General features: G+C 45.3%; 1 protein-coding gene across 1 annotated transcript in view; it reads left to right on the plus strand.

The window, feature by feature from the left end:
- Positions 1 to 13,439, plus strand: part of NOL6 (nucleolar protein 6) — a 471,490-nt gene that overhangs the window by 237,290 nt on the left and 220,761 nt on the right. Inside the window, exon 19 of the mRNA XM_078674724.1 lies at positions 8,826 to 8,989. Coding sequence (XP_078530850.1) covers positions 8,826 to 8,989 — 164 coding nt within the window. The remainder of the gene's footprint in view (positions 1 to 8,825; positions 8,990 to 13,439) is intronic.

Genomic DNA, 13,439 nt, shown 5'->3' on the forward strand with positions numbered 1-13,439 from the left:
GGCACCACTTCCGCCCTGCACGAATCTTTGCAGGTTAGCGTTCTAGTGCTGCCGAGCCTGCAGCGTATTTAGACCGCGCTTTCCCCGCCCTGCCTCATAGACATACGTGGCGACCCAGGCTGCGGCGGTGTGTTATTGTGGCCTCATGTAAAACATTGTGTGTGAGTGCTGATCTCAAGAGCACACATCTAAACATTTTAAAATTGTTATTGCTGATTTTACGAGCACGTCCTGAATTATTTTAAGAATTGTATTTTTTCATTTGCTTGCACCTACCTGCACTTCTTGCCCTCGTGACCCCGTTCCGCCCCGGCTTTTGTGCCGTTTGTGCGGAGGGTCAGCTCGAGGAGCGGTACTTCTTGCCTCGTGGCACCACTTCCGCCCTGCACGAACCTTTGCAGGTTAGCGTTCTAGTACTCCCTCACCCTCCTATTTAATGTCAGTATGGAGGCAGCGCAGCGGACGAGCGCAGCGGGAGCGCCGACTTCGCGCCGAAGTCGCGCACAAGTCAAGCCCGTCTGCGCCCGTCCGCGGCCGACCAGGCCCAGGGCCCCGTCATAATGCCCATTTTTATTCCTACTCCTCCTCTGACCTCTTGAGTCTTAACACATCAGGACCTATTCCTACCCGTGCTGTCAAGGCAGCCCAGTCATGTGGCATTCTTATTCCTTTCGCCTTTTCGGCGCTGGCCTCTCTTCACGATTTGACCCCTTCTGCTCCACAAAATTCCACCTCTTTGTCAATCTTTTATCTTAACACCCGTTCCCTTATTCGCCATCAGCTCGAGGTGTTTCAATTATTGATCCATAGCTCTATCGATATTCTCCTTTTAACAGAGACTTGGATCACTGAAGACTCCGCCCCTGATATTCTCGCTGCTATTCCTTCGGGATACTACATTATGCACAGCAACCGGCTTGCTGGGAGGACTGGGGGCGGCGTGGCGGCTATTATCTGCTCTGAACATGTTTTCTCTGAAATTTCGGTAAATTCCATCCAAAAAACTGAACTATTGGCACTAAAATTTTCCTCCCCCAAATCTTCCTTCGTTTGTGTCCTTGCTTATCGACCCCCCGACCCTATGCCTCTCTTTCCCCAACTCTTCAGCGATGCAATCGCTCACTTAGCAATTAACCACGCTAATATCGTGGTAATTGGCGATTTTAATTACTGGCCAGCCGATGCCCATGAAAATCATTTGTCGGTGGAATTCACAGACCTGCTTACAGGCATGAATCTTACCCAACACATTCACACCCCCACTCATCTGAAAGGTCATACGCTTGACCAAGTCTGGACTTCTAATATTGACATATCATCTCCTTCGGTTTTCCCTTGCTCCTGGTCTGATCACTATTTCATCTCTTTCCACCTACATTTGCACACCCTCTGTCCCCCTCCCCGTCCCTCCAACATCATGGCTCGCAACTGGAAAAGGGCCAACTTGCCGGACTTTATTGATTCACTGATCTCTACCGCACCCCTGTCGTCGACCTCATTAGAGCTTCAAGCTGACACTCTTGATATATGGCTGCAACAGGCTAGCGATAAAGTTGCCCCTCTAAAGAAAATTAAAACCAAGCGTCCTCACGACGCTCAACGTTGGTTTACGGACCAACTTAAAGCAGATAAACTTGCACTGCGACAATCTGAACGCCGTTGGCGTCGACATTACGACCCTCTGCTTAAACTAGCCTACATCGAGGCTCTGAAAGCCTATAAACGATTAATTTTGGAGGCCAAGACAGCATACTTTTCCCAAAAAATTTTGAACTCCAACAATAAAACGAAGGATATCTTCTCAATCGTAAACGAGCTCTCCATGCCAGATAGTCACCCTTCAACCGCAGCCGACTCAATCTCTCTGCGACTCACTTAATTCTTATTTTACAGATAAAATAATCACAATAAAAAATAATATTCCATCTCCGGCATTCCCCACCTCTTCTTTCCTTTCCCCCACTAATACTCATATCCTTACTGAGTTCCCTCCGATATCCTTAGAAGAGTTCACCAATCTTCTTCATAAAGTCAGTTCGGGCTCCCCTAATGACTGCTGCCCCCCGCAGGTCTTAAAAGAAGCCTTTCTTGCTTGCCCAGGCCCCCCTTTGGCACTACTCAACAACTCCCTTGCCATCGGGAAGGTCCCATCTTCTTTTAAGCAAGCTGCAGTTTTACCAATACTAAAGAAATCTACCGCAGACCCCTCTATACTCAGCAATTACAGACCCATCTCTCTCCTACCTTACTTAGGAAAGATCCTGGAGACCTTTGTCACTCGCTGTTTGAGCTCCTTTATAGAGCAATCTTCCTTCTTAGACCCCCAACAAGCAGGATTTAGACCCCTCCATTCCACCGAGGCGGTCATTGTTGCTGTTATGGACACCCTTAGGAAAGGTGCGGATAGTAACACCCCTCAAGCCCTTGTCCTATTAGACCTTTCGGCAGCTTTTGACACGGTCGATCACACTCTTTTGATCGACCGTGTCCACAATGCCGGCATTCAGGGTGTTGCCCTTGACTGGCTCAGATCTTTTCTCCATCAACGATCTCAGTCTGTCCACTTATCCTCTTTCTCCGCTTCTTACACTTCCCTTCCTTGCGGAGTCCCTCAGGGCTCAGCACTTTCTCCTCTCCTTTTTAATTTGTACCTCCAACCCTTATTAGCTTCCCTCCGTCACTCCCCGGTCACAATATTTAATTATGCTGATGACCTTCAGTTAATTTTTCCCATTGACTCCCTCCCTTCCTCCCGCACTAACTTTCAGACCACAATGATGACCATCGCGGAGTGGATGCACCGCAGCCACTTAAAGCTGAACCCCACAAAAACGGAGCTCGTCCTGGTAGGAGGCCCCAATCATCCCTGGAACTCCACGTTCTGGCCAACTTCCTTGGGGCTAGCACCCTCTCCCGTGAGCTCCGTCAAAAGCCTGGGGGTGATCATTTCTGAGGACCTGTCGATGCGACCCCAGATCAACGCGGTCACTTCTGCCTGTTTCTTCCACCTCAGGCGGATCCGTAAGATCAGCAGGTATTTCAGTAAAGAAGCCCTGACCCAAGTGGTCATTGCGCTTATCACTTCCAGGCTTGATTACGCCAATATTCTTTATGCTGGGATTCCAGCTTGCCACCTTCAACGGCTGCAGCTGGTGCAGAATCAGGCAGCCCGCCTGATCTTCCACCAGCCTAAGCACCAGCATGTCACTCCCCTCCTTCGTAGCTTACACTGGCTTCCGGTATCCAAACGCTGCACCTTTAAACTGGCATGTACCACCTTTAAAGCCCTATCCGATGCAGCGCCTGTTTTCATCTCTTCGGCTCTGACCCGTCACATCCCTACGAGAGCCCTTCGCTCAGCCTCATCAAACCTCCTCGTGGTGCCCAGATTCAAAAGGAAAAAACACGGTGGTCTTAGTTTTTCCGTCCTGGCCCCCTCCACTTGGAACTCCCTTCCCCTTCCCCTTCGTCTCTGTTCAAAGCTTGATTGCTTCCGCAGACTTCTAAAAACTTTGCTCTTTCAAGCCGCCTTTGACTAACCTCCTGCTTTCGGTCCACCTCATTTGTCTATTCAGCGCCAAGAAACCAATGGTGATAGAGCGCGTTACAAATGTTTTTAATAATAATAATAATAATAATAATAATAATAATAATAATAATAATAATAATAATAATAATAATAATAATAATAATAATAATAATAATAATAATAATAATAATAATAATAATAATAATAATAATAATAATACTCTCCGTGACCTTAAATCAGGTTGTAAAAAACTTGAACGGACCTGGAGACAAGCCTATCTCCCCGAGGCTAAGAAGGAATTGAGGCTGGCACAAAAGAAGTATTATGCAGCGATTAGATCTGCCAAAAGCCAATACTATGAAGGGGGTATAACAAAGGCTAACAACAATAGCAGGGAAATCTTTGCTATTGTAAAAAGCTTTGTCTCACCATGTGTTGCTCAACCTCTACTGACCTCCTCGGAGAAATGGTGCGAAGAACTATCTGTGTTCTTTGTTGACAAGATCACCAAAATTCAAGATGATTTACTTACTGTATGCAACAGCTTTCCCTCTTCATTGGCTACCCCCATCCCGCCTGTCCATACGGAACAGTTTGCCAATTTCTCCCCAGTAGAAAAAACAGATATTGTTAAAATCCTTGCTACCTTACAATCAGGATCCCCTTCGGACCCCTGTCCTGCCAGAGTGTTTGCGGGTCTTGCAGACACTGTTGGCTATGAGGTGACACACATCATTAACCGCTCTTTTCTTACTGCTACCGTTCCGGCCTGTTGGAAGCAAGCTAAACTGCTCCCACTCTTAAAAAAAAAAAAAAAATGGCTTGGATCCCGCTGTCCCCGCTAACTTCCGACCCATATCACTGCTGCCGGCTCTTGCAAAAATATGCGAAAAAGTGGCTTTTACGCAGCTGGACAAATTTGTAGAAACTTCCCAGGCACTCCACCCAGCGCAATCAGGCTTCAGAGTGTCCTTCAGTACGGAGACTGCGTTAGTTGAAATATCCGAGGCTATCCGGGAGTGTCTGGACGGAGGTGGCAGAGCGGCTCGGATTTTATTGGACCTCTCTGCCGCCTTCGATACGGTCCCTCACTCCCTTCTGCTCACAAGACTAGCGGCCATTGGCATAACAGGCTCCGCCCTTAACTGGCTGGCATCTTTTCTAGATAATAGATCTCAACAAGTTTGGATGCCGCCCTTTGCTTCCTCTCCCAAAAAACTTACTACTGGTGTACCTCAGGGCTCTACCCTCAGCCCCCTGCTTTTTAATATATATCTGACCCCTCTCATATATCTTGCCGAACAGCTGGGAGCCAAAACTATGGCCTACGCTGACGACACACAACTTCTGTTCACATGGCCAAAAAATAATTTGGATACGTCGGGAGCCCAGTCCTGCCTATCATCTGTCTTTCGTTGGCTAGCCCTCGCCCAACTAAAATGCAACGAAAGTAAATCAGAAATCCTGCTGTATGGCTCCTTCCCAGACAATTTCAGCGACTCTCTTTGGCCCGACGATCTGCCATGCCCCAAATCCATCGGCGGCCCTGCAAAAAACCTAGGAGTCTGGTTTAACAATGACCTCAGATTTGAGGACCATTTAAAAAAACTTACTGGGATTTGTTTCTCCACACTTAGAACATTACGCAGGTTCTTCCCTTTGCTCCCGAGAGGGGCCAAGGAGACTGTCATTCGCGCCCTCATATTATCCAGATTGGATTACGCGAATGGCCTCTTCTGTGGTTTACCGGCCTATTTGATTCATCGTCTCCAAGTTATCCAAAATGCCGCTGTGCGGCTTGTGTTTAACATACCAAAAAGCTCAAGTGTCCGTCAACCTCTGCGCACCCTTCACTGGCTTCCAGTTGCTCACAGGATTTTATTTAAAATCCTTGTTCTCGCATACCGTGCTGTCCATCAAACCGGCCCACTCTATCTGAGAAAAAGATTTTCCCTGTATGTTCCTAACCGACCTCTCAGGTCAACTAATCTGTTTCAAATGACTGTACCAAAGTTTAAATACAGCAGGCTTGGTGGTCAATCCATCTGTCAGATCTGCTAGAGCCTGGAACACCCTTCCTCTACATTTGAGAACAGCCCAATCCATCACCGTGTTCAAGAAGGGACTGAAGACCCACCTTTTTAACATCACTGCATAGGGCTCTCACTCCCATCTGTACACTGAAATCACTCTGCTTTGCCTTCCATCTCTCCCGCGCCAGGATACTATTTTCTTAGTAACAGAGCGCGCTATAAAAGCCTCTATAATAATAATAATAATAATAATAATAATGTCATGTTTTGGGCCAATTCATCAAGGGGGAGCAAGGTCAAATGTAGAAGCAGTATAATGTTCATTTGCTAATGGGTTTGATGAACCTGCATGAAATGTAGGCAGCAGCCAGCAAGTCACACCCACTGCAGGCGTTTCAGGGTGAGTGTCTGAAAAGTTTCAGCGCTCCGTCCATCATCTACTTGTTTGTTTTGTTCGCCCTAAGTTGGCAGGGTATGTCTAGACTTGGATCCCTTGCTCACTTTGTCACTGGATTCAAGCTAGCCTGGCTGATGAGGGGTGTTATCCTGAAATCGGTCCCAGGATGCTTGTTTCCTGTCCAGGGAAGAACTGACTTCGCAGTTCGGGCTGGACTGTTCCCATAAGTAACAGGGTCAAGACTGATCTGGCATATGGCTGGGTCTGAACTTGGGGGGTCGAGGTGAGCTAAAGAACGGTGATGTATTCAACCCAGATCTGTGACTGGGGGTGAGTGTCTGAAAAGTTTCAGCGCTTCCTCCATCATCTGCTTGTGTTTGCTTTGTTCACCCTAAGTTCGAAGGCTATGCCAAGACGTGTGTCCCTTGCTCTCTTTGCCACTGAATTTACTGGTTTGCTTTATTTCATATTTTGAGCACATCTATTACAGGGGGAGGGCAAGTTAAAGTTGGGGGGAGGTCAAAACATTTATGATTTGCTAATAACTTTTGCACCATTTGGTGGACCTGCATGAAATTAGGTAGACACTAGCAAGTTCAGGTTAGGTTACTCTGTGTTATAAATGTTACGCAGCTCCATCACGGTGAAGGAGGAGGAGCAAATCTAAAAGGGAGTGGGGTCAAGGAATTTTCATTTTCTAGGTAAATTTGACACCATTGTATGAATATGCGCAAAGTTTGACAGACACATGTCAGGATATATTTAAGGTTTGGAGCAGATCTGAGCTGCAAAGACAAATGGCCAGTTGAAACTTCTGAGCAGATGTTTCAGCCAAGCTCTGGCTCAGCTCCCACTTTTGAGGCCAGGATTGGAGGTCTCGGGCATGAGAGCGATTGAATTCGATCGCCTGGGCTGTAGGACAGGTCAAGCACATGGCAGCTTATCCCCAATCCTGTATGGTCATTTTCACACGTAGAACTTCGCAGGTAGGAATACTCCTGACTTCTCAGTTTCTGATGCAGTGCCAAGAGAAGCCTGCTGGAGATTGCGGCTCCTACCCTGATGTTTGACAAGAGATCCTTGGTGAAGTGGAGAAATCAATCATGTGGAATATCTAGACCCTCCATGGAAATGGGCTGAGGAACAGAGAAGCCCTGATCTAACACTCGTTGTGGCATCACACTGAGTGTCGGTGGGGAGTGATAGACCTCACCAGAGTAGGCGCGCAGAGCAGTTCCCAATCAGTAACAGCTGCTTGAGGCGGTATTCTTTTGAGGAGTCCTCCCCTAAGTCCTGAACAATGGAATACGGCATAGGGGGACTTCTATGAGCATGCCGCCCAAAGAGAATAACACCAAGGGCCCAGAGCGAGAGGAAAAGATGTATTTGCTGCATGCCGTGGAGCAACACCCAGCTCTGACCAGGTGGAAAGAAACCTAGAGGTCCCCCGTGCTGCCAAACTGACCCCAGCGCGAGACACTGATCCACGATCGTTTGAGAAACATGAGGCCACAATGGGAGAGCATTGACCACAAGGTCATGGCAACTGAAGGACCTCTGGAAGATATTAAGGAGAGAGTAGATCAACACGAGGGGCAAACAGGGGATTTGGAACGGAGTCAGGCTACAGTGGAAAATAGCGCTCTGGGCAGATGGAAACTATAGAGCGCTTTGAGAACTGTGTTCCCACTGTCCTGCTTCATCTGGAGAGGAGAGGTAAGTTAAGGTGCTGGATAACTCTTTGTGCTGCACGTATAAGAGTAATATATTTTGACCACCTGGATGGTAAGGAGGACATTAATGAGACTGTGGGATGGTTCTTGAGATCAGAGGTTTGGACTTGATTACGCAGTCCGTTGAAGGTGCACAGAATAATTCTCCTACCTACAAGCAATCTGAAAAGGAAGAAATACTGAAATTTTGATTGTCATGGTCAACCTGGGGAGTCCACAACAGAGAGAGGAGGTGGCTCATAAGGCCTCCAAAATCCAAGGGCTCTCCTATAAGGAGAGCAAAGTTTTGAATTTCCCATACTTGATCAAGACAGCACAAATCAAGAGGGCAGGACTTCAAAGTGTTTTAAAGAAATTATGGGAAATGGACTGCCAGGCCTCCCTCTGGTATCCAGTGAAGCTCTGGGTGCAATCTGAAGGGACGACCTATGTTTTAACAGACCACCAAGTGCAGAGGGACTTTCTAGAGAAAGAAAACTGGGATGCCTGAGGGACCTGAGCAAACAGCTTGGACAAAGACCAGGCCCTGTGGCCAGCTTGCACTATGCTCTGCCAAAGTGTCAGTGTCAGTATCTGTACATGTAATGTGTATAGCAGACATTCATAGTTATAGGTTAGTTAAGGTTCAGCAAACGCAAAACTAAAGAAGCATTGAAGTTAGTTTTCATGGTATACAGTACACACGATAATTCATGTCCCTGCCATCTTCAGTATACTGCTTTGTTGATGGCATTTGATGGTAAAGAAGGCCAAGTTAAAAGGAAAACATGGAGGGGTGTGTTATGGTAACTGGCAAATTTCATTGCTTTTTTCGTTCTGTTTACTGAATTGTAATGCACGTTTAACTGTGTTCCTTTTCTTTCTTTGTGTGTATACATTTTTTGTTGGAGTTCAGATTAACTTGTCCGAACCCCACCTAATTAAGCCAACCTTAATTTTGACCTGCTATTACTTGAGAAAGTTTGAAATTATTTATTTTTAGTAGAATTGTTGATTGTTTATTAGTATGTAAGGGAATGTTTGATCGTATGACGTAGTTCTTGGAGAGTCTATCTTGGAATATCTTTTCAGTGGTTAGTGTTCTCTTTTGTCTTGTAGTGTTTATAATGGGTCCATTATATTCTTGATTTTAGGATGGTTTTGTTTTCCGAATCCAAGTGGCTTATCACCGGGAACCTCATTTCATGAAGGAGTCTGTCACCCCAGAGGGCATGTTGAAATACAGAGACACAGATGAATCTCATCAACTTGAAATGGAGACACTGCATCTGCCACATTTGACTAGCACCTTGCACGGGTGAGAAGCCGCTGAATCCTTTGATGAAAATGACAAAATAGTGATGTACAAATAACTAAATGCATACTCCCAAATCAGCAGAACAAAACAAATCTGAGATTATTGCTGGTGACACATGTTTCATGATATACCTTTCTCCTGAGAACCATCTTAATATGTCTTCAGAGCTTCATGTTAAACACAGTCCAAGATGCATAGAACTAAGCACTGTCCTGAGCTGACAAATGTTTTCATATTTGGAAGACACAATCCAAGGAGACTCTCAACTAAGGAAAGAGCATCACCTTTAGAAGTTCTGATCGATATTTCTTCCCTCTGAGTCCTCACCTTAAGAATAAACCAGGCACTAGACTACATCTAGAAACCTTCCTCCAAAATAGCTCTCCAGCACTGGCTGGTGGCACCATGTGGCTCCAGCAGCACCTCCTTCTGTCCTGGGTGTGATCTCATCATGCTATATGTGACGAAAACAAAAACAAATAAAGGATGTCATGCTTACTTTCATTTTAGCTAGTTTTAATTCAGGCCGCATCCCAGTGCATCATTATTTTGTCCACCATGCCACCTCAGGTTTCACCCAGTTATATGCCAATCAGCCTTGATCCTGCTCCAGTGGGGACAGTCCTGTCCAAAATGCTAAGCCAGGTCCCTACTGAACTGGAACACAAGCAACCCAATACTTGTTTTGGCCTGTTGGATCTCTTCAGACAGGTGTTGCTTGATTCCAGTGACAGAGTGAGCGTGGAACTCTTGTCTTAGCATACACTTACGGTGTTGCACTGAAGTAAACTATTTGTGTCACTAACTGGCATGCTTTTTTCCTGTTTTTCTGCACCTCATCGATGTGGGTCCGGCATTCTTTTTTTGTCTCATCAACAAAATTCCTCAGTTTTTGGATAGCTGTTAAGACAAATGTCGCCTGCTATGTTTTTTGTTACAATTTTGTATCGCCTGCTATATTTTATGGTTTAAAACTGTTGACGTTGCTGCAAGAAGATATCTTTATCGGATCCACAAGATATTTGTATGTGGCAACGTGGGTTTGACCAAGGCCCTTCGACCTGCAACTGTGGTTTCTCAATGCACCTGAAAGCAATCAGTGAGCAGGATTGCACTTTATTTCTGGCTAAGGTGCTCAAGGACACCCTAAGTGCTCCCTATTCCCTGCTTCAGGTAATTAACCTGATGGGGAGAGTCCCCCAAAAGGATGGAACGATCTGATCCTGCAGGTTCAACAGCGTTGGCGGCTCTTCCCTGGTGATATGTGACTCTATGGATCCCTAGGCTCTGGTCTCGACAATGGTCCCAACGAAGAATGTGAAGCCCAAGGCACTATAGCATGTGCTGTCAATGTGGCTTACAATATTGTCACTGATGCAGTCCTTGAAGCCATTTTAAGTGCTTTTATGAAACCTTCGAAGTCGATGCATGGGGGAATCATTTCAGTGAAAGACAGCCTCCTTCATTCTTAATATATAATGCTGGTCTCTGTCTGGGCTTAACATAACATAACGTGTATTTGTAAAGCGCACGTTCACCACTACGGGTATCTTGGCGCTGAATAACAGATGTTGTTTGTTACCCAACTCAATGGTACTCATTTTATCGACCTCGGATGGATGAAAGGCTGAGTGGACCCGCCTGGATTTGAACCTGTGATCATGAGGTCGCACACAGGCCCCTGCAGGAGACGCATTAGCCCACTGAGCCACCAGTGGCCTTGTCACATCTCCTGGATGTGATATCCCTTTTCCTTCTAGGCCTCCTTCCAAAGATGTTGGTTCTTTTAGCTGGTTGATACGCAAAGCAGTGTTAGAAATATCTGTTCCCACTCCAGAAACAAAATCCAATACTTTCACGAAAATGCTACAAACGTGCTTGTCCGTTTCAGAACCCTTGTTCCTTTGAGATTTGTGTTTTGTTAAGCTCTTCATTCACCCATTGGGTTATCTTTGTGCTTGTAAGAACCTTGCTCCTGAAGAGAAACAACAAAACCATTTCAATACGAGGAAAACACAGTTTAAGGAGTTAGAAGAGGTTAGTTTTTCTTGTATTGGCTTGTGAAGGTTCTGGTGGGAAGACAACCATATTTTTAAATATTTCCGGAATAATAATAGATCAAGTTCTAAACTAGCTTCAGTTGGAAGTAGACTCCTTTTTGAGGCTCCGGCCACCAAAAATTCCCTGCCACTGATTGTCCTACATTTGGCCTTAGTAACTTTAATAGAAATTAGTCTGCAACTATTCAAGCGTGAGATGAAACATAACTGTGCATTTTTGGTCATTGTAATGTACGTACAATGCAGAATGATTTAAAAACAAATCACTCTTGAACAGTAAGCCAGTGTAGTGTAGACTGAGCCGAAAAAATTTGGTGAGGTTGTTCTCCCTATGAGGAGCCTATAAGTAATCCACTTTGAGGGTTGGAATGTAGATCTATTTGACTCAGTGGCTAGATATTTATTGTTCAGTTTTAGAGTGTGAACCAAAATTGTGGTTGGCTCTTACAAACTGAACAGTTAATATAGCAAGCAGCGTGTTTCTGTTCCTCATATTTAGCTGTGCACTTCCACACCTTTCTCACTGGTTACTTCCACTGTGCCATCACATGTAGCACCAATTTGTGTAGTTTTGTGTTATGTTGTGTTAGTTCTGTAATAAGATCTACTTTTATTCAGAGAAAATAATCCGGAGCTCTGATAGGTGCAATGTAATGGTGGACCACCCCTTCTGAGATTTTTAGCAGTGATGATATCAGTGCATTAAGCAAGGTCGCCATCAGTAAAGTAAAAAATTATTATCAATTTGGAATGCTTCTATATGGGTAATGCATAAAAGCCATAACTGCAATCACCCTGGCACCAAGGTAATAATATGAGTAATACATTTCTCCTACTCAAATAACAGCGTTAAATACATTTTACAAATCCAACCATTTTTCTCAAACATCAGCTAATGAGTTATGAAAATACACACATTTATGACTTGAATACATTCTTTTTTTAACTTTTGGTATACATCTAATAATTCAACCAAGCAAATACTTCTATTGTTATAGGCTGAGCTGAACCCAGGAGAGCTACTTACAGGAACCCGGAGAGCTACTGGTAATTCATGAGTCCGAGACGCCTGGGCTAGGACAAGCCTACTGGCAGAAATCCTGCACATAGAGCCCTCTACATCAGATCCTTTACTGCCTTTTAACAAGTCCCTAAGTGAAACAGGGTGACTTTGTGTAAATAATTCCATCTCAGTGAAGAAACGTGTTATGTTCAAGCAGGACGAAACTCGCCGAGGATATCTAAGCTAAACCCCCCCGAAGAGGGCAGTGAACTGAATATTGCTAATAAGGTACATTTGTTACCAGGAAGACCAGACTGGTCTGCACAAGACTCCTCGCATCCAGACATACCTACTCACATTCACTCTGTCTTCTTGTGCTGTTACTTCTCTCTGCCGGCGTCAACAACTTGAGAGGTCCTATCTTCAGCAGAGAGGCTGAATAGTGAGTGTGTACTCCTGGCCTGGCTGCTCTTTATACTGAATCTATACCCAAGATCTATACCCAGGATCATGCCTCCATCCTTATGCAGGAAGTTTGGTTGGCACTTGCCCAGTGGTCCATAGATAGGGTTCAGGAGGCTGAGAAGAGCAAGAAGTACTACTCCCAAAAAGGATGAATGACCAGTTCTAGACCCTTGATTTTTGGACATCTTCCTGCGGAAGGACCGGTTCAAGATGTACAGTTTGCCAAATATCTGACAGCAGCATTTAACACCGTAAGCCAATCTATTCTTCTCTCAAAGATTTGGCGACCTGAGAATTAAAGACCTGGTCTTATTATGGCTTTCAGATTTCTTTCTTATATAATAGATCCTTTTTAATTTCCAATCCACTATTTCCCGTTCATAGTACAGTGCAATAGAGAGGCTGAATAGTGAGTGTGTACTCCTGGCCTGGCTGCTCTTTATACTGAATCTATACCCAAGATGGCCGCCGCAACAGGGCACTTGGGAATGTAGTCAAGTTTGACGATGCTGGGCTTTGAAGGGAAGTAAGGCAGCGGTTAGTGGTGGTAAAAGCAAGGGGCATTAAATAGAGGACGCGACAGGCTACAAGGCAGCCACCAACGTGCAGACCTAGTAACCCCATGGACTTTCCCACAAGGTAGGCCCCCAGCCTGTCGTTCTTTACAATACGGGGGACCTGCCCTGTAGGGGACGGGAACTGGGATTGAAGATTGTGCAGCACTGTGATATTGACAAAGGGTTCTTCCTCCTCCCATGCCACAGCTGTAGCCACACTGCTTTGATTCTGCTCATGGTCATACATTAACTGATGGAGGCAGTATTTGGTTTTCATTTCTGACTAGCGTGCTGTAATTTCAGACCAGTGAGGGGTCTGCAGATCGTTTAACAATGTATGCCCTTCACAACCACTTTCCCTAAGA

The sequence above is a fragment of the Lissotriton helveticus genome, chromosome 2_1 (genome assembly GCF_964261635.1).
Source record: "Lissotriton helveticus chromosome 2_1, aLisHel1.1, whole genome shotgun sequence".
Classification (NCBI taxonomy): Eukaryota; Metazoa; Chordata; class Amphibia; order Caudata; family Salamandridae; genus Lissotriton; species Lissotriton helveticus.